Source organism: Leucopleurus acutus (assembly GCF_964270905.1).
Source record: "Leucopleurus acutus genome assembly, chromosome: 6".
Lineage (NCBI taxonomy): Eukaryota > Metazoa > Chordata > Mammalia > Artiodactyla > Delphinidae > Leucopleurus > Leucopleurus acutus.
Genome location: NC_139149.1, coordinates 47,483,870 through 47,503,711, shown reverse-complemented (window position 1 = coordinate 47,503,711; position 19,842 = coordinate 47,483,870). Strand labels below are relative to the sequence as shown.

The 19,842-nt window shown below is 43.3% G+C and overlaps 1 protein-coding gene across 3 annotated transcripts in view; it reads left to right on the top strand.

Annotated features, from left to right (window-relative positions):
* Positions 1-9,831: 9,831 nt before the first annotated feature.
* LOC309963253 (CD302 antigen) overlaps positions 9,832-19,842 on the top strand; it is a gene marked incomplete at both ends in the record, with an annotated part of 131,658 nt that continues 121,647 nt past the window's right edge. For all 3 annotated transcript variants that reach the window (XM_082841539.1, XM_082841538.1, XM_082841540.1), the window contains 2 exons: positions 9,832-9,925; positions 15,491-15,862. In XM_082841539.1, the coding sequence (XP_082697665.1) occupies positions 9,832-9,925; positions 15,491-15,862 (466 nt within the window). The remainder of the gene's footprint in view (positions 9,926-15,490; positions 15,863-19,842) is intronic.

Sequence of the window (19,842 nt, the reverse complement as noted above, 5' to 3'; positions counted from 1 at the left end):
ACAGGAATGAAACGCTAAAGCTGCTGCTGCAGCCACCAAGAAGCCTGTGTGAAAGCCCAGGTCACTTACACCTCCCCTCCCAGGAGCCTGTGCAGCCCGCCACTGCCAGGGTCCCGGGATCCAGGGACAACTTCCTGGGAGAGCACACGGCATGTCTCAGGCTGTTGCAACGTCACACCAGCCTCTGCCCCCACAGGCTCGCCCTGCATTCTGTACCCCTCCCTCCCCCCCCCGGCCTGAGTGAGCCACAGCCCCCTAATCAGCTGCTACTTTAACCCCCTCCTGCCTGGGTGAAGAACAGACGCCAGAGGGCAATCTACATGCAGAGGCGAGGCCAAATCCAAACATGAACCCCAGGAGCTGTGCGAACAAAGAAGAGAAAAGGAAATCTCTCCCAGCAGCCCCAGGAGCAGCGGATTAAATCTCCACAATCAACCTGATGTACCCACCAACTGTGGAATACCCAAATAGACAAGGAATCATCCCCAAATTGAGGCAGTACACTTTGGGAGCAACTGTAGACTTGGGGTTTCCTTTCTGCATCTACTTTGTTTCTGGTTTTATGTTTATCTTAGTTTAGTATTTAGAGCTTATTATCATTTGTAGATTTGTTTATTGATTTGGTTACTCTCTTCCTTTCATATATTTTTTTTTTCCTTTTTCTCTTTTTGTGAGTGTGTATGTGTATGCTCCTTTGTGTGATCTTGTCTGTATAGGATTGCTTTTACCATTTGTCCTAGGGCTCTGTCTGTTTTTTTGTTTGTTTTTTAGTATAGTTTTTATCACTTGTTATCATTGGTGGATTTGTTTATCGGTTTGGTTGCTCTCTTCTTTCTCTTTCTTTTTTTTACTAGTTTTTATTTTTTATTTTAATAATTTTTTCAATTTTTTATTTTAATAACTTCATCTTATTTTATTTTTTCTTGCTTGCTTGCTTTTTTTTTCTCCCTTTTCTTCTGAGCCGTGTGGCTGACAGGGTCTTGGTGCTCTGGCCGGGTGTCAGGCCTGAGCCTCTGAGGTGGGAGAGCCAGAGACCTCCTGGGCCCAAGTAATATCAATCAGTGAGAGCTCTCCCAGAGATCTCCATCTCAACACTAAAACCCAGCTCCACTCAATGACCAGCAAGCTACAATGATGGATAGCCCATGCCAAACAATTAGCAAGACAGGAACACAACCCCACTCATTAGCAGAGAGGCTACCTAAAATCATACTAAGTTCACAGACACCCCAAAATAAACCACCAGACACGTTCCTGCCCACCAGAAAACAAGATCCAGCCTCATCCACCAGAACGGAGGCACCGGTCCCCTACACCAGGAAGTCTATACAACCCACTGAACCAGCCTTACCCACAGGGGGCAGACACCAAAAACAACTGGAACTACAAACCCGCAGCTGTGAAAAGGAGACCCCAAACACAGTAAGTTAAACAAAATGAGAAGACAGAGAAATATGCAGCAGATGAAGGAGCAAGATAAAAACCCACCAGACCAAACAAATGAGGAGAAAATAGGCAGTCTACCTGAAAAAGGATTCAGAATAGTGATAGTAAAGATGATCCAAAATCTTGGAAATAGAATGGAGAAAATACAAGAAACGTTTAACAAGGACCTAGAAGAACTAAAAAGCAAACAAACAATGATGACGAACACAATAAATGAAATTTAAAATTCTCTAGAAGGAATCAATAGCAGAATAACTGAGGCAGAAAAACGACCTGGAAGATAAAATAGTGGAAACAACTAACGCAGAGCAGAATAAAGAAACAAGAACGAAAAGAATTGAAGACAGTCTCAGAGACCTCTGGGACAACATTAAATGCACCAACATTCAAATTATAGGGGTCCCAGAAGAAGAAGAGGAAAAAAAAGGGACTGAGAAAATATTTGAAGAGATTATAGTTGAAAACTTCCCTAATATGGGAAAGGAAATAGTCAATCAAGTACAGGAAGGGGAGAGAGTCCTATACAGGATAAATGCAAGGAGAAACACACCAAGACACAAATTAATCAAACTATCTAAAATTAAATACAAAGAAAAAGTATTAAAAGTAGCAAGGGAAAAGCAACAAATAACATACAAGGGAATCCCTATAAGGTTAACATCTGATCTTTCTGCAGAAACTCTGCAAGCCAGAAGGGTGTGGCAGGACATATTTAAGGTGATGAAAGGGAAAAACGGACAACCAAGATTACTCTACCCAGCAAAGATATCATTCAGATTCGACGGAGAAAATAAAACCTTTACAGACAAGCAAAAGCTAAGAGAATTCAGCACCAAAAAACCAGCTTTACAACAAATGCTAAAGGAACTTCTCTAGGCAGGAAACACAAGAGGAGGAAAAGATCTACAATAACAAACCGAAAACAATTAAGAAGATGGTTATAAGAACACACATATCGATAATTACCTTAAGTGTAAATGTATTAAATGCTCCAACCCAGTCATAGACTGGCTGAACGGATACAAAAACAAGACCCGCATATATGCTGTCTACAAGAGACCCACTTCAGACCTAAGGACACATACAGACTGAAAGTGAGGGGATGGAAAAAGATGTTCCATGCAAATGGATATCAAAAGAAAGCTGGAGAAGCAATTCTCATATCAGACAAAATAGACTTTAAAATAAAGACTATTAGAAGAGACAAAGAAGAACACTATGTAATGATCAAGGGGTCAATCCAAGAAGAAGATATAACAATTGAAAATATTTATGCACCAAATATAGGAGCACCTCAATACATAAGGTAAATGCTAAGAGCCATAAAAGGGGAAATCGACAGTAACACAAAAAGAGTAGGGCACATTAACACCCCACTTTCACCAATGGACAGATCATCCAAAATGAAAATAAATAAGGAAACACAAGCTTTAAATGATACATTAAACAAGATGGACTTAATTGGTATTTATAGGACATTCCATCCAAAAACAACAGAATACACTTTCTTCTCAAGTGCTCATGGAACTTTCTCCAGGATAGATCATATCTTGGGTCACAAATCAAGCCTTGGTAGATTTAAGAAAATTGAAATCATATCAAGTATCTTTTCCGACCACAACGCTATGAGATTAGATATCAATTACAGGAAAAAAACTGTAAAAAATACAAACACATGGAGGCTAAACCATATGCTACTAAATAACCAAGATATCACTGAAGAAATCAAAGAGGAGATCAAAAACCACCTAGAAACAAATGACAATGAAACACGACAGCCCAAAACCCATGGGATGCAGCAAAAGCAGTTCTAAGAGGGAAGTTTATAGCAATACAATCCCACCTCAAGAAACAAAAAAATCTCAAATAAACAACCTAACCTTACACTTAAAGCAACTAGAGAAAGAAGAACAAAAAAACCCCAAAATTTAGCAGAAGGAAAGAAATCACAAAGATCAGGTCAGAAATAAATGAAAAAGAAATGAAGGACACAATAGCAAAGATCAATCAAACTAAAAGCTGGTTCTTTGAGAAGATAAACAAAATTGATAAACCATAAGCCAGACTCATAAAGAAAAAAGGGAGAAGACTCAAATCAAGAGAATTAGAAATGAAAAAGGAGAAATAACAACTGACATGGCAGAAATACAAAGGATCATGAGAGATTACTACAAGCATTATATGCTAATAAAATGGGCAACCTGGAAGAAATAGACAAATTCTTAGAAAAGCACAACCTTCCAAGTCTGAACCAGGAAGAAATAGAAAATATAAACAGACCAATCACAAGCAATGAAATTGAGACTGTGATTAAAAATCTTCCTACAAACAAAAGCCCAGGACCAGATGGATTCACAGGCGAATTCTATCAAACATTTAGAGAAGAGCTAACACCTATCCTTCTCAAACTCTTCCAAAATATAGCAGAGGGAGGAACACTCCCAAACTCATTCTACGAGGCCACCATCACCCTGATACCAAAACCAGACAAAGATGTCACAAAAAAAGAAAACTACAGGCCAGTATCACTGATGAATATAGATGCAAAAATCCTCAACTATATACTAGCAAACAGAATCCAACAGCACATTAAAAGGATCATACACCATGATCAAGTGGGGTTTCTCCCAAGGATTCTTCAATATATGCAAATCAATCAATGTAATAAACCATATTAACAAATTGAAGGATAAAAACCATATGATCATCTCAATGGATGCAGAAAAATCTTTCAACAGAAATCAACACCCATTTATGATAAAAACCCTCCAGAAAGTAGGCATAGGGGGAACTTACCTCAACATAATAAAGGCCATATATGACAAACCCACAGCCAACATCGTTCTCAATGGTGAAAAACTGAAAGCATTTCCACTAAGATCAGGAACAAGACAAGGTGGTCCACTCTCACCATTATTATTCAACATAGTTTTGGAAGTTTTAGCCACAACAATAAGAGAAGAAAAAGAAATAAAAGGAATCCAAATTGGAAAAGAAGTAAAACTGTCACTGATTGCAGATGACATGATACTATACATAGAGAATCCTAAAGGTGCCACCAGAAAACTACTAGGACTAATCAATGAATTTGGTAAAGTAGCAGGATACAAAATTAATGCACAGAAATCTCTTGCATTCCTATACACTAATGATGAAAATTCTGAAAGAGAAATTAAGGAAACACTCCCATTTACCATTGCAACAAAGAATAAAATACCTAGGAATAAACCTACCTAAGGAGACAAAAGACCTGTATGCAAAAGTTATAAGACACTGATGAAAGAAATTAAAGATGATACAAATAGATGGAGAGATATACCATGTTCTTGGATTGGAAGAATCAACATTGTGAAAATGACTATACTACCCAAAGCAATCTACAGATTCAGTGCAATCCCTATCAAACTACCACTGGCATTTTTCACAGGAGTAGAATAAAAATTTTCACACTTTGTATGGAAATACAAAAGACCCCAAATATCCAAAGCAATATTGAGAAAGAAAAACGGAGCAGGAGGAATCAGGCTCCCTGACTTCAGACTATAATACAAAGCTACAGTAATTGTGCCAGTATGGTACTGGCACAGAAACAAAAATATAAAATAAATGGAATAGGATAGAAAGCCAAGAGATAAGCCCACGCACATATGGTCACCTTACCTTTGATAAAGGAGGCAAGAATATACAATGGAGAAAAGACAGTCTCTTCAATAAGTGGTGCTGGGAAAACTGGACAGCTACATGTAAAAGAATGAAATTAGAACACTCCCTAACACTATACACAGAAATAAAGTCAAAATGAATTAAAGACCTAAATGTAAGGCCAGACACTATAAAAACTTTTAGAGGAAAACAGGCAGAACACTCTATGACATAAATCACAGCAAAATCCTTTTTGACTCACCTCCTAGAGAAATGGAAATAAAAACAAAAGTAAACAAATAGGACCTAATGAGACTTAAAAGCTTTTGCACAGCAAAGGAAACCATAAACAAGACGAAAAGACAACCCTCAGAATGGGAGAAAATATTTGCAAACGAAGCAACTGACAAAGGATTAATCTCCAAAATATACATGCAGCTCAATATCAAAAAAACAAACAACCCAATCCAAAAATGGGCAGAAGACCTAAATAGACACTTCTCCAAAGAAGATATACAGATTGCCAACAAACACATGAAAGGATGCTCAACATCCCTAATCCTTAGAGAAATGCAAGTCAAAACTTCAATGAGGTATCACTTCACACGGGTCAGAATGTCAATCATGTAAAAATCTACAAAGAATAAATGCTGGAGAGGGTGTGGAGAAAAGGGAACCCTCTTGTATTGTTGGTGGGAATGTAAATTGATGCAGCCACTATGAGAACAGTATGGAGGTTCCTTAAAAAACTAAAAACAGAACTACCATATGACCCAGCAATCCCACTACTGGGCATATACCCTGAGAAAACCATAATTCAAAAATAGTCATACCACAATGCTCATTGCAGCACTATTTATAATAGCCAGGACATGGAAGCAACCTAAGTGTCCACTGACAGATGAAGTGGATAAAGAAGATGTGGGACATATATACAATGGAATATTACTCAGCCATAAAAAGAAATGAAATTGAGTTATTTGTAGTGAGGTGGATGGACCTAGAGTCTGTGAAACACAGTGAAGTCAGAAAGAGAAAAACAAATACCCTATGCTAACACATATATATGGGATCTAAAAAAAGAAAAGGTTCTGAAGAACCTAGGGGCAGGACAGCAATAAAGACTCACACGTAGAGAATGGACTTGAGGACACAGGGAGAAGGAGGGGTAACCTGGGACGAAGTGAGAGAGTGGCATGGAGATATATACACTACCAAATGTGAAATAGATAGCTAGCGGGAAGCAACTGCATAGCACAGGGAGATTAGCTCCATGCTTTGTGACCACCTAGAGAGGTGGGATAGGGAGGGTGGGAGGGAGACTCAAGAGGGAGGATATTTGGGGATATATGTATATGTATAGCTGATTCACTTTGTTATAAAGGAGAAACAAACACACCATTGTAAAGCAATTATACTCCAATAAAGATGTTAAAGAAGAAAAAAAAACATGACTTCAGGGGCCCTAAAAGTTCATACTCCCTCTCCTTAATTGTAACTGGCAATAAAATAATAGTAACAACCACACACACTCATGCAAATTCTTGGTATCTTCACTTATGGCTACTGACCATGGTCAAGTTGTTGATACTGTCTGTGTTGTTTCAGTTTCCACAATGAGTATAATAGTAATAAATAGTAGTGAAATGGCACTTCCCTGGTTGCGCAGTGGTTAAGAATCCGCCTGCCAATGCAGGGCACATGGGTTCACGCCCTGGTCTGGGAAGATCAAGGCCTGCAGACCCTCACTTTCACCCTGATTTCTCTCTCTTTTAAATACCTAGACCTCCTGTTACCTGCACCATTTATGAGGCATTTACCACGTATTTATTCTTTTATGCATCCAGCAACTCATGGGCTAGGTACTGCGAACATAGAAGTGACTAAAATAGATACAGTCACCACATTCATGGGTCCTATGGCCTGGGGAGGGAGACAGACATTCAACAAACGAGCAAGCACGTAATTATTTAATCCAGCTGTGCTGAGTGCTATCAAGACAAAGTGTGGCATGCACTGAGAACCTGTCACAGAGGAAGCTCCCCTAGCCTGCAGAGTCAAGAAAGATTTCTTTGAGGAAGTGACATTCAAGTTGAGGCTTAAAGGATACACTGCTTTCTACTGTCACCATAGACAATAAATGTTTATTTAGGATCTATAACCTAGGTGGAATGTCAAGGCACATGTACTTACAGAAAAAATAGCCACAGGAGGTAGCACTACCAAGGGAACAGAATGTACCTTCTACCGATGATTGGAATCCGGAAGGTTAGAGACTGTCTTAGAAACATTTTATATAAAGTATGAGATTTGAGCAGGGCCTTAACTGGAAAGGTGGAACTAAGACAAGGATGGGGGAAAAGAGGAATTCTTGATAGGGGAAAAATATAAACATATGGGCAGAGATAGGAAAAGGCAAGACATTTAGACAGGTTGCTTGAATCAAGGAGTGACATAGGAAAGTAATTAAAGACAAAGAGTGGGGTCATAGAGGGGCTTGCTTTATCTTACATGGAATTTTCTTCCTTCTTTGAAGGAATGGCCTTCTTTGAGACTCTCATGAAAGCCTTGGACCCCTCCTCATAAGAAAGAAAGAAAAGAAAAGAAAAGAAAAGAAAGAAAGAAAGAAAGAAAGGAAGGAAGGAAGGAAGGAAGGAAGGAAGGAAGGAAGGAAGGAAGGAAGAAGGGAGGGAGGGAGGGAGGAGGGAAGGAAGGAAGGAAGGAAGGAAGGAAGGAAGGAAGAAAGAAAGAAAGAAAAAGAAAGAAAGGAAAGAGCATTCATAAAGCTGCATACAATTTCAGGGGTTCACAATCCCCCTGAACTCCCATTTAGGAACCCCTGCTATAAGCAAGTAGCGCTGAAAGGGTGTGAGTGAAGGAAAGGCAGCACGTTTCAGACCATGTTTAGAAGCCTTCACTTTCCTGAGAGGCTAACAGCTGTTGGCAGTGAGGTTAATTGAGAAACTATTGCAATATAATGCAAGCCAGAGCTCATACCGCCCTAGGCTAAGGTAGCAGCTTTAGGCACTCATTAATTAAGTAAACTAATATTTATCGAGAGCTCACTCTGAGACAGGCCTGGTTCTATTAATGAAGAAAAAAAGATCACTGCTGTCAAGGAGCTCCAAGCTGGGCAGGATCAGAAAGGTAAGCAGCCACAGACGTCGAGGGAATCAGAGCAGTAGCAGATTGTCTTACCCAGAACTTGCCACTGCCCATTCCCTACAGAATTAAGTCAAAGTCTTTAATATCTTGTTCAAGGCATTTCACAAAATAGCCACATCTCACTTTTCTGCTGTCATTTCCACTTAGGCCTGCATGACAGCTTCTTTCAACACACACCTGCACCCTGCAGGGTGGCCACACGGGACTCTTGACTATCTTCTGACACTGCTTTGCCTTTTCCTGCCTCTGTTCTGTCAGTATTTTCCTCCCACCAGCTATGCCTGGTCAAATGCCTACCCATTACCCATGCTTCAAGGCCCAGTTGAGGTGTTGCCTTCCTTGAAGCTTTGTGGAGTCTCCCCATTCATTCTGCCCTGATTTACTGTGTGTGCCTCACTCTCCCCCAGTACTCAGTAAGCTGGAGAGGGCAGGGTGTCATCCTTTGATCTCATCCTGGGAAGTGCCCAGTTCCTGTGCTGACAGGTGCTCAATATATACACTGAACCCAAAGGCAGGGGCTTGGTGAGAGAACAGGGCCAAGGGAGCTTTGGAAGCCATCATCCAAGCCTTGGTGGTTGGCATCAGAAAAGGTAAACTTCCTATTCACCTCCTCCTGGAAGAATTCACCCTGTAGGGAGGGAGGGAGGCCATCCCCGGCACACACCATGCGCTCAGATAATACGGGTTTCAAAATATAGGACATTCAGATCCAGGTAACTTAGATCACCCTGTTTATAATGATGGCGGTTCCCACAGGCTGAGGATAAATTCTACTCTCACAATTACCAGTTTTGGATGCAGACTTCCATATTTCTATTGGATTATTATTGTTGCTGTTTAATTATTAAGAAAAGAGCTTACTTGCAAAAGCCAAATGGTTATAAAGCCTAATCATCCTTGGAAGTATTATAGGGTCACTCGAATAGCTCTTGCTTTTAATTCTTTAACAACTGTGGGTCGAACCTCATTGTGCCATTACCTCACCTTTGTTTGCACTATCAAAATACGCAAGACGTTGCCAAGGACGACTGAATTCTTTGGCTCGACCGCAGCTGTAACAGGATGGGTGCACATTTCCCTCTTTGGGGTACGAGGGGATGTGGGTGCCTTCCCAGGCCAACCGTGCAAAAGGAAGAAGTCTTGCCTGACTGAGGGGGGCTAGGCAGAAATCAAGGTCCTAAAATGAACACTCACCAGGGCAGTGCCAAGTCCCAGCAAGGGCCGCGTCTCCTCAACTTTACTGAAGAAGCGGCGGGGCGCAGGCCCCCCTCATCCGTTAGTCTGGGTGACGCTCTGCCCTCTGGCCTGACGCTCACCACCCGCCTCCTCGCGGGGCCGCCCTTCGCAGGTGCGCAGAGCTCCTTACGCATCGCCTTCCCGCCTTGTATCCGCCCCGCCCCCCCCACGCCCTGGGACCGAGGACGTGCTGATCCGATTGGCCGAGGGCGGCGGGGGCGGGTCCGGAGCAGCCGGGGAAGCCAGGGGCCAAAGGCGCTGGCGGGGCTGACTGCGCGCAGCGGGAGTGCTGGGTGCTGAGTGCCCCCGAGGACTCGACTGACCCGCCCGAGCCGGCTCAGGATGAGGACGCGCTGGGCCACCCCTCTCCGTGCGGCGGAGCTGCTCGTGCTGCTCCTCCCGTGCTTCGGTCTGGTGGAGCCCTCTGGCCGCTCAGGTAACCGCGGGCGCGTCCGCTCGCCGGCCGGCTAGGGACCTCGACGTTGCCAGGCCGGCTGACTTTCCCCAGTTCGGGTTAGGGCTGCGCTCCGGGGTCACGTCACCTCTGCTTTGCTAGGGGCTGGAGCCGGACAAGTGAGCCGAAGGGAGGTCCAGGGAGAAGCAGCTCCATTACCCCCCGGGGTCCCGGAGGAGGGCTGGGTGGGGCGTGGGAGCGCCGGGCTTTTCTCGTGCTGAGGGCGAGGAGTCCACCGTAGCGGAGGCACCCAGAGTCTTTTCAGAACGAGGCTCCCGCTCCTTCCTCGTCCTCTCTCCTCTAAAATCTTGCTTCCCTAGAGTATAGGGCTCCTTAACACCACCACCCCCCCAAGTCCCATCCCGCCCATCTCGCCCCTCCTTCGTCCCTTGGTCACCTTGGCCACTCAATGTCAAGAGGAGCTTTCCACCCACAGCGCCAGAATGAGTAACGATGCCCTGACTTAACTGCGCTCATGGTGCACATCAAAAAGCCATGTCTCCTACAGTGACCATGGCCGTGACTCTGTTACGATGCCCTCCCCCAGTGCCTCGAGCAGCGAGCGTTTCTTCTACTTGGCTTCTCAGCTCCAGACGACCGCCCCATGCCCTACCCCAGAGGCCGGTGGTCCCGCGGTGGAGCTCAGGTTGCTTGCCCGGAGACCTCCTGCCTGTCGCTTCAGAAGCAGGACCAGGATCAGACACCCTTCGCTGATGCTCTGGGCAGTGCTTGCCGCACCAGCCCCTTCGCGGCACCTGGAGTATGCTTTTACTTTCTCTTTTTGCCTTGGCCAAAGGTGCGCTGAGGATTTTGTTTCTTAGTCTGGCCGCTTAATAGGCAATCCATGAGCCGTCCCTACCTATCACTTCCGTCATCTTGTCTAGATGAGGAAGTAAAAGATGGTCGAGGGAGTTTTTGAAAAGCTTCAGTTTGCTTGTGGCATTTACTTTCTTTGCAGCTAAACTGAGTTACTATCTGAGTTATAGTTTGTTCAGAGTATGAGTGGCATCGTCTTATCTACATCCAGAACTTTTTAGTTGACCCTGTGCTGATTCACATTTCTGTGTTCTTTGATCCTCCATGTTGGAAACTACCTAAAGGCCTTTACTGCTGTGAGAAATTCTATTCTGCCTGCCCCATAATCCAGAGAGAAAATTTTCACCACAGCGACTAACTATAGTCAAAACACTCTAGCCTTTCAATCACTATACTCTTGGTTTCCATCTACATTTGCTTTAGTCTTATCTGTTTTGTCTCCCCCACAGAACTCAAGACTTCCTTAATTTTTGCAGTCTCTGCAATCGCTGGCCTTTCTCCTTAACCCAAAGCAAAGAGCACCAGCTTAACGCCATTCTTCCTGCACTAGGTCCTCGCAGGTATTTGTTTTCCTGCATCCTTCCCCACCTTGAGCAGCTGCTCTGATCAGCTTACACACACCATCAGACCAGACTTGTGGCCCTATTAAGGGAAGCGCTGGAATTTTGAAACCCTAGCCACTTGGGTAGCTTGTTGGCAGTATGCCGGCTTCATGATGCTGGTGATGGCGTGCACTCCATCCCATGTACGCAGCTAGGTTTGCGCAGGTGGTCTCCATTGCTCAGACGCTGGAGGAGTACCTCTGTGTCCTTGGGGAAATGCCAATTGCTTAGTTAACTTTTTTTGCCTCCTTGGAGAGCCAGCAGCTTGAAGTAAACTAATTCTTCAGGGACTTCTGAGGTTCTCACCAGCCCACACCACCCAGTCTGAACCCCATGACTTTCTGACTGCTAGTACACTGATGTGGACCCAGGTGTCACTTCAGGACCTGTTTTTTGTTTGTTTGTTTTGGCTTTATTTATTTATTTTTGGCTGAGTTGGGTCTCCGCTGCTGCACGCGGGAGGACCTGTTTTTGAACTGGCAAATCCAGACTTCTGAGTCTCTCCTAGTGTACACTCTGTGCACACATGGTCGCAGCTCCACAAAATGCTTAGCAGTGTGGGCTGTGGAAGTTCCCCTGAAACTAAAAAAGCTGCAGTCTTCATCGTTCTTGCCTTCCCAAGCCATCTCTTCTCCATTTGTCTGTGGTTACAAAAAGTTGAGGTCCAGCTTCTCTTTGGAATGTGCAGAACTCTTTGGTTTAGGGCTTGTAACAAAGGAGTTACTTCACAATCAGACAATAAGACATAGTTTTCCTGTGATGGTCTAAAAATTCATTTTCAATTATGATAATGCTATGTAGCCATTTCCTCTCAAACACCAGTAAAATGTTTATGTAAAACGAAACATTAAAAAGTGCTGCTAGAGGTGTTGAGGCTTCTTTTCATCAACCTCTGTCTTTTAGACTTGTCCCAATATTGTATTTGTAGGTAAATATTAAAATTCCATTTAGGGCCAGTATAAAGTGAACAAGATGCAATATAGGGCTATCAATAAAGAATCTGTTTTATAAATTGCTCTGCAATCACCTTTTCAAAGTGTAATACGTTTCTGATATATGTCATAGACCCTTATTAAACAAATTTTCTCAATAAATTATTTTCACACCTTCTTAGTTCTTCCCACTCTTCAACCTACCCTCCCAATAGGGTCGCAAGACTGGGGCAGACTGAACGCTGCTTCTTAAGGGTAAAGAAAGATAGGGGAAAACATCATGAGTACAAGACTCTCCCTAGGTTATGTATTATGTACGAATGCTTACACATACATCATGTATGAAGGCTAATAACAAGTTTCCTTAAATCATATCAATAATTAATGTATTTGCTAAGTGATCACTATAGGTGTCAAGCATTGATATTACATACTTGGTTAAAAGACAGATTTAGAATGAGGCAGGTATCTATAATCACAGATGTTTGCGATTAGGTAAGAAGCTTGGCAATTCCTATTCAATGTAGCTACTCCACACCTCTCCTGTAGTCTTTCAGAGGTCCTACAAGCTTGTTAAGTCCATGGGTGTCCTAAAAGTTAAACATACAGTAAATGGGAAAGGTTAAATTTTTTTTCTCTTCTAAAGAGTACTTATAAAGCAGCACTGTCACTTAAGTGCACATGCCCAATACAGATGGAATTCAAATGACCTAAAATTCTACTAGCATGACATAATAAAGTTGTGGACATCTGTTTAAGAATAATATGCAATGAACTTAGCACAGACCTGTAAAGCCTACAAGGCTAGAAAAACTCAGTTAGTAGAAGCATAGGATGTTAGTACTGGAAGTGACTTAGATTTCTTATATCCACTGCTTTCATCTTACATTTGGAGATTAGAAGACCCTGAGGAGATTAATTGACTTCCCCAAGGTCTCCCAGCTAACCAATAGCAGAGGGAAGTCTTCAGTCTAGGACCCTAACTCCTTATTCCACTGCTCTTTCCACTATTCTAAGAGCTGTAGCTAATCCATTGCATTCTGCAAAGGCAACTTAGAAAATCTAGAACTCCAGATTGCAAAGGTAGGCAAAGCTGGGGTCAAAGGGCACAGAGCAAAGTGCCCAGGAAAGATTATAAAGTGCAGGGAGATTATAGGGCAAGAGAGGGGACGGTTCCAGCAGGGGTGGCCACCGCCCACTCTCCTGCAGAAGCAGACTTCTTTTTTTCTGCGGTAATTCCTGATACTTTGGAACACAGGAGAGGTGAGAGGGAATAGGTTGGGAAAGAGGTACATCACAGTCTGATAATCTTCTAAAATAGTACATTTTCCTTTTTTTTTGTTAACTATCCTTCCAAGCTGTGCCCATAAAATAGAGAATGGCAGAGTGATGTCAAAGAAGAGTGAGGGATGGAAGCTGCTATCCAAACAGATCTAGCTGCAACCCTAGGCAGTATTTTAAAATACCAATTTGAAAGCAGAAATAAAGTTTTAAAGGATTTTGTTCTTGTTGTTCCTGTTGTTTCTCTTGGTGCTGCTACTGCTTTTTTTTTTTTTTTTCTTTTGTGGTACGCGGGCCTCTCACGGTTGTGGCCTCTCCCGTTGCGGAGCACAGGCTCCGGACGCGCAGGCTCAGTGGCCATGGCTCACGGGCCCAGCCGCTCCACGGCACATGGGATCTTCCCGGACCGGGGCACGAAGCCGTGTCCCTTGCATCGGCAGGCGGACTCTCAACCACTGCGCCACCAGGGAAGCCCCTGCTACTGCTATTTAAAACAAACAAAACTTCCGTCCAAAGTTCAAACTGGAATTGGACTTAATTTTATAGTTGTTATTTGCATGGTGAAATTTCCCCTCAAGGCCTTACTTAGTGTGAGAATTTTTAACTCTGCAAGCCTGTGAATTATTACTAGAAAAGGTGTTTAGTGTTAGTAAAACCACTGAATGTGAGGCTGGTATCAAAATCAAAGTGCCTTTTGAGAACTAAAATCTTACAGCTCCTTCTGCTGAACCCTTTGGTTCATTGACAGAGATTGCTTACGTTTGTCTAAACTATTTCAGCTCACCAACATGAGGTTCTGTGCTATACCTTCAAAAAGTGTTTCTTTGTCGGAAAATGTTTCTTTGTAAAAGCACTGACCAAGTTGTTCAATTGTGGTTTTCTGTAACAGATGTGACTCTTGCTCCACAAACTCAGGTGTGCAAGAAGCAGTGTACTACTTTACTTTCATAAAATCAAATTAAGTTTTGTTCTGAGGTCCCATTCTACCAGATTAACAGAAATTCAGTTTCTGTCACTACTGAGGTCTTCCCCAGCTCATGCAAAACTGCCAGGGAAGCATTCAGGGAGATCCCTCCCTTTGCCCTCAGCTCACACTGATTACTTCTGAGTTTCCCGTTGTCCAAACCTACTGGGTCTTGAATCCTGTGGCTCAGGTGATTTCTGGAGCTCAGGTTTGACCTTCCCGGGTGATCCAGGTGGTCAGTCCCCACATCCCCTCCCCAGGGGCATCCTGTCACCTTCCTGGAGGTTCAAGAGTGGAGCTTGTCATAGGTCCCCCTACCGTCAGAACCCAGGCCACCATTTCCTCTCATCCTTTTATCTCACTATTCTGCTTCTACCCTATTTCCTCTCAGACACATTAATGTTATATAATAATTTACCCTGCTGTAGTAGCCAAAGTGTAAGCAAGGCAGAATTGCAGTCCTGAATAAGCTCAGGATATCTTTCATTGACTACAGGTCACTTATCTAAAGAAGATGAAAACTAAGGAGTTTCTTCATCTTATTAAATAAGGGGGAGAAATAGTTCAGTGAATGGCAATAACAAATATGCATAGTATTCTAAGTGCTTTACATGTATGAGCTCGTTTTATCCTCACATCTACCCTATGAAGTGCTGTTTTACAAAGGAGGAAGCTGAGGCATAGCAGGTAGATAACATCCTGATCACATGGCCGGTAAGTAGCAGAGGCAAGCTATAAACCCAGGCAGACTGGCTCCAGAGCCCATGCTCTTACACAACACTGAACTGCCTCTCTGGCTCTCACTGTCCTCCGACCTTGTGTAGAACATTACAGTTTATACAGCTTGGAGGGTCTTAACAGTCCAGGGGTGCTCCTTAGCAAACAGGGGCCAGGGCATATCAACCACATAATTCAGAATCCTGAAATGTCTTTTCTGCCTGTCTTGTCTCAGGTAATGATTCATTCACCATCGTTAATGAAAACACAGGCAAGTGCATCACGCCACTGAATGACTGGATAGTAGCAAAGGACTGTGATGAAACCAAGGACATGTTGTGGAAGTGGGTGTCCCAGCATCGACTCTTTCATTTGCAATCTCAGAAGTGCCTTGGCCTAGACATTACCAAACCCGTGGATTCCTTGAGAATGTTCAGCTGTGACTCCAATGCCATGCTGTGGTGGAAATGTGAGCACCACTCTCTGTACGGAGCTGCCCAGTACAGGTTGACTCTGAAGGGTGGGCATGCCATAGCAAGTACCAATTCATCTGATGTCTGGAAAAAAGGAGGCTCAGAGGAAAACCTCTGTGCCCAGCCTTACCATGGTGAGTACTGGAGAGGCACATTGACTCATTTGCTGCTGTATTTGGTGAAAGTGGCCTTGAACATGTACCACTGACCACAAAGAGAGTCATACACTTGTGAGGGGAGTGAGCTGGTGTTTAGTTCCAGACACCGACGTCAGTGCCATTTGCTTCCTTTAACAGGCAAGGCTAGGAGAGGTTAGGTGCCTTGTCAGAGGTCTTGCAGCCATTCTGTGGCACCCTGGGATTCGAAATCTCTCCGATGCCTGAGCGTATGTACTTCCTATGATTACATCCTGAACTCCAGAGAAAAGGAAATGTTAGAGGAACAGGAAGTCCTCTACACAGGATAAAAGTGAAATGATCTAGTAAAGTTGAACCTATTCTAAGTTAAAAAAGAAGAAAGAGAAAGGAAAAAAAAGGAAATGAATTTCTTCTTGTCTGCAGATTTGGATGTAATGGAAAAACTTTAAGAGTCTTGCGGGCTTTACTTTTATTTTTGGCATGGCTATCACACTTTGATATTTGAATTTATGATTCAACATTTTAACAGTGGACTTTTTCCTCACTTCCTTCCAAAAATAAGTATATGAATACAGATCTTCCTCACTAACAATGGGGTTATGTCCCTATAAACCCATCATAAGTTGAAAATATCCTAAGTCAAAAATGCATTTAATACACTCCCAATGAACATCATAGCCTGGCCTACCTTAAATGTGCTCAGAACACTTACATTAGCCTACAGTTGGGAAAAATCATCTACCACAAAGCTTATTTTAAAATAAAGGGTTGACTATCTCATGTAGTTTATTGAATACTGTACTGAAAGTGAAAAACAGAGTGGTGTGTGTCAGTTGTTTACCTTCATGACCGTGTGGCTGACTGGGAGCTGTGGCTGCTGCTGCCCAGCATCATGAGAGAGGATTGTACCATGTACTGAGAGCCCAGGGAAAGACCAAATTCAAAGTACGGTTTCCATGGAATGAGTACCGCTTTCACACCATCACAAAGTCGAAAAATCATAAATCAAACCATCGTAAGTCTGAAACTGTCTTTGTTGCCTTTGGGGGAGCTGATCATGAACTTTGTTTTGAGTCTAGAGACTCAGTGATAACAAATTTCTAAGTTTAGAAAGAAAGAGTAGATTCACTTTTTAAACCTCTAAATGTAAATTACCCAAGCAAACCTTTTTTTCATTATGTTGCTCTAACTTACATCAAATGTTGGTGCATACATATATGTATATATATTTAATTATCTAAGTCTTAACTATTGTCTGTGCTCGTCTTTGTACATTTACATAGCTTTACAGAGATTTTCCTCTTCTCTTAAGCTAAATTTGGCCTCCCATTCTTCTTGTCTGCACAATTTTTTCTCCTAGGGGAACCTCTTTCTGTTTCCTAGTGAAGATGCAGCAGCTTCTGAGATGTCAGGTTCTGCTGTTACGGGAAATATTAGAGAATCAGAGATGGGATTTTCCTTTGCTTTAGTCATCATCCCTTAAGTAGTTGAAAAGTCTGCTTCTGCTAGCCACCTTCCTCCTAACCTTAAAGAGCAACTGGGCTTCCCTGGTGGCGCAGTGGTTGAGAGTCCGCCTGCCGATGCAGGGGACACGGATTCGTGCCCCGGTTTGGGAGGATCCCACATGCCGCGCAGCGGCTGGGCCCGTGAGCCATGGCCGCTGAGCCTGCGCGTCCGGAGCCTGTGCTCCGCAACGGGAGAGGCCACAACAGTGAGAGGCCCGCGTACCGCAAAAAAAAAAAAAAAAAAAGAGCAACTGCTTTCTGGATACCACTTAATGGCAAGCTTAAATTTTGTGCTATAAAAGCCTTTCTGTAACTTGGCAGCTAAGAGAAAACATGGAACCAAACAAATTGCCTTTTGAACTGGATTTGACTTGTTTTCTTGTATTTGTTCAAGGATTAGAAAAGATAATTTTCTTGGCAGGGCTCTTCCTGTCTCCTGCTCCTAATTCTTTTGAGGAACGTAGTTGTAATTATAAATTCCTCAGTCCCCAAAATGCCTTTATCTCAACGTAACTGGTTTTCTTTGTAATCCTATGTGTTTTATTTTATGCATTTATAATATTCTGCTGAGAAGGGGGCTCGTGTGCTTCACATGGCTGCCAAAGTGATCAGTAGCACAGAAAAGATTAAGAACTCACCTAGGGGACTTCCATGGTGGCACAGTGGTCAAGAATTCGCCTGCCAATGCAGGGGACACGGGTTCGAGCCCTGGTCCAGGAAGATCCCACATGCCGCGGAGCAACTAAGCCTGTGCGCCACAACTACTGAGCCTGTGCTCTAGAGCCCGCAAACCACAACTACTGAGCCCACACACCTAGAACCAATGAGAACAACAAGAGAAGCCACTGCAATGAGAACCCGTGCACCGCAATGAAGAGTAGCCCCCGCTCGCCACACTAGAGGAAGCCCATGCATAGCAACGATGACCCAACACAGACAAAAATGAAATTAATTAATTAATTAATTAAAAAACAAACAAAAGGAACCCACCTAGGGTGTCACCCCAGAGAAAGCTAAACAGTGCTCACCAGCAAGAGCCCATAGGCATAGAGTGTTTCTAGACCTTAGCAAATACAGTATTTGGAACACTAAATTTCCAGATAAGAAACTTAAAAATTTCTAAGAAAAGATGCATGTAGTCCTGACTTATCAACATATACCTCGAGTTTTAACATGCACAGAGGCCAGGGCCAAACGTGCCTCTTCTTCATTCCTCTCCAGGTGACTTGTACCATCGAAGTTGCATATATCAGAAATCTACAAGTCACTCTACAGTTGCCCTGCTTTCTTCTCCCACCATTCAAATTCAATCAAATATTAAGTCCTGGCAATTCTACTCTTTTAAATTTATGCAGTCCCTTCCTGTTCTTGGGTTGGAGACTGCTGTCTTAAGTTAGGGACTTCCCCTAGGACTGCTCTCTCAGACTCCTCATGTTGGTCCCTGCCCCCTCCTTCCTGTCTAATTGTACAGAATAAGAAAGATAAGATACCTGAGTTCAACAAAATGAAGTTCAAGGTAACCCAGCTTGTTACAGCAAAGCTAAGGCTCAAAACCAGCATTGTGTTCCCCAAATTTAGCTTCTTTTTTTGGGGCCTCTCACTGTTGTGGCCTCTCCCATTGCGGAGCACAGGCTCCGGACGCGCAGGCTCAGCGGCCATGGCTCATGGGCCCAGCCGCTCTGCGGCACGTGGGATCTTCCCGGACCGGGGCACGAAGCCGTGTCCCGTGCATCGGCAGGCGGACACTCAACCACTGCGCCACCAGGGAAGGCCAAATTTAGCTTCTTTATTTCTCCCTTGACTTTTGCTGTATAATTTCTTTTTTTTTTACCTCTGATATAAGAACATTTATCTGTCGTTGTGTCCTGGGTTACCTCTCTCCCCAACCCCCATCCTGTGTGAGCCATGTTTCTCTCAGAGAAAAATTTTAGCTGTATAAATTTTATGAATAAATTGCTCTTGACTAGCATCCAGGTATGCATTTATATCATTAAGATATCTTGACCTCACTAGCAGTCTTCAAGTTTTGAATGTTTGGTGAATCATGCGGAGGAAGTAGACAGTGGAGGGGTGGCTCCAGAAGTGTCTACATTCTGAGCAACTCAGAAGCCTGCCGAGCTCTCTGAACGTTGGAACTATTTTGTCTTGTGTTACCAAAGAGATTAATGTTAGTTTTCAGGACTTCCCTGGCGGTCCAGTGGTTAAGACTCTGTGCTCCCAATGCAGGGGGCACGGGTTCGATCCCTGGTCGGGGAACTAGATCCCGCATGCAGTGCCGTGCGGCCAGAAAAAAAATGTTTTCCATGTAAGCATCTCATCTCACAAATTTGTGCCTATCGTAGAATAAGCTGCTGTCTTAAGGCTGCCATCACCATAAATTCATACATTCAGAGAAGGTTCTTCTCAAGAAAGCCTGTGTCTCTGGGGAGACGCTTGGGACTTAAGAGGTCCAGTAGCATCGAACAATGTGCA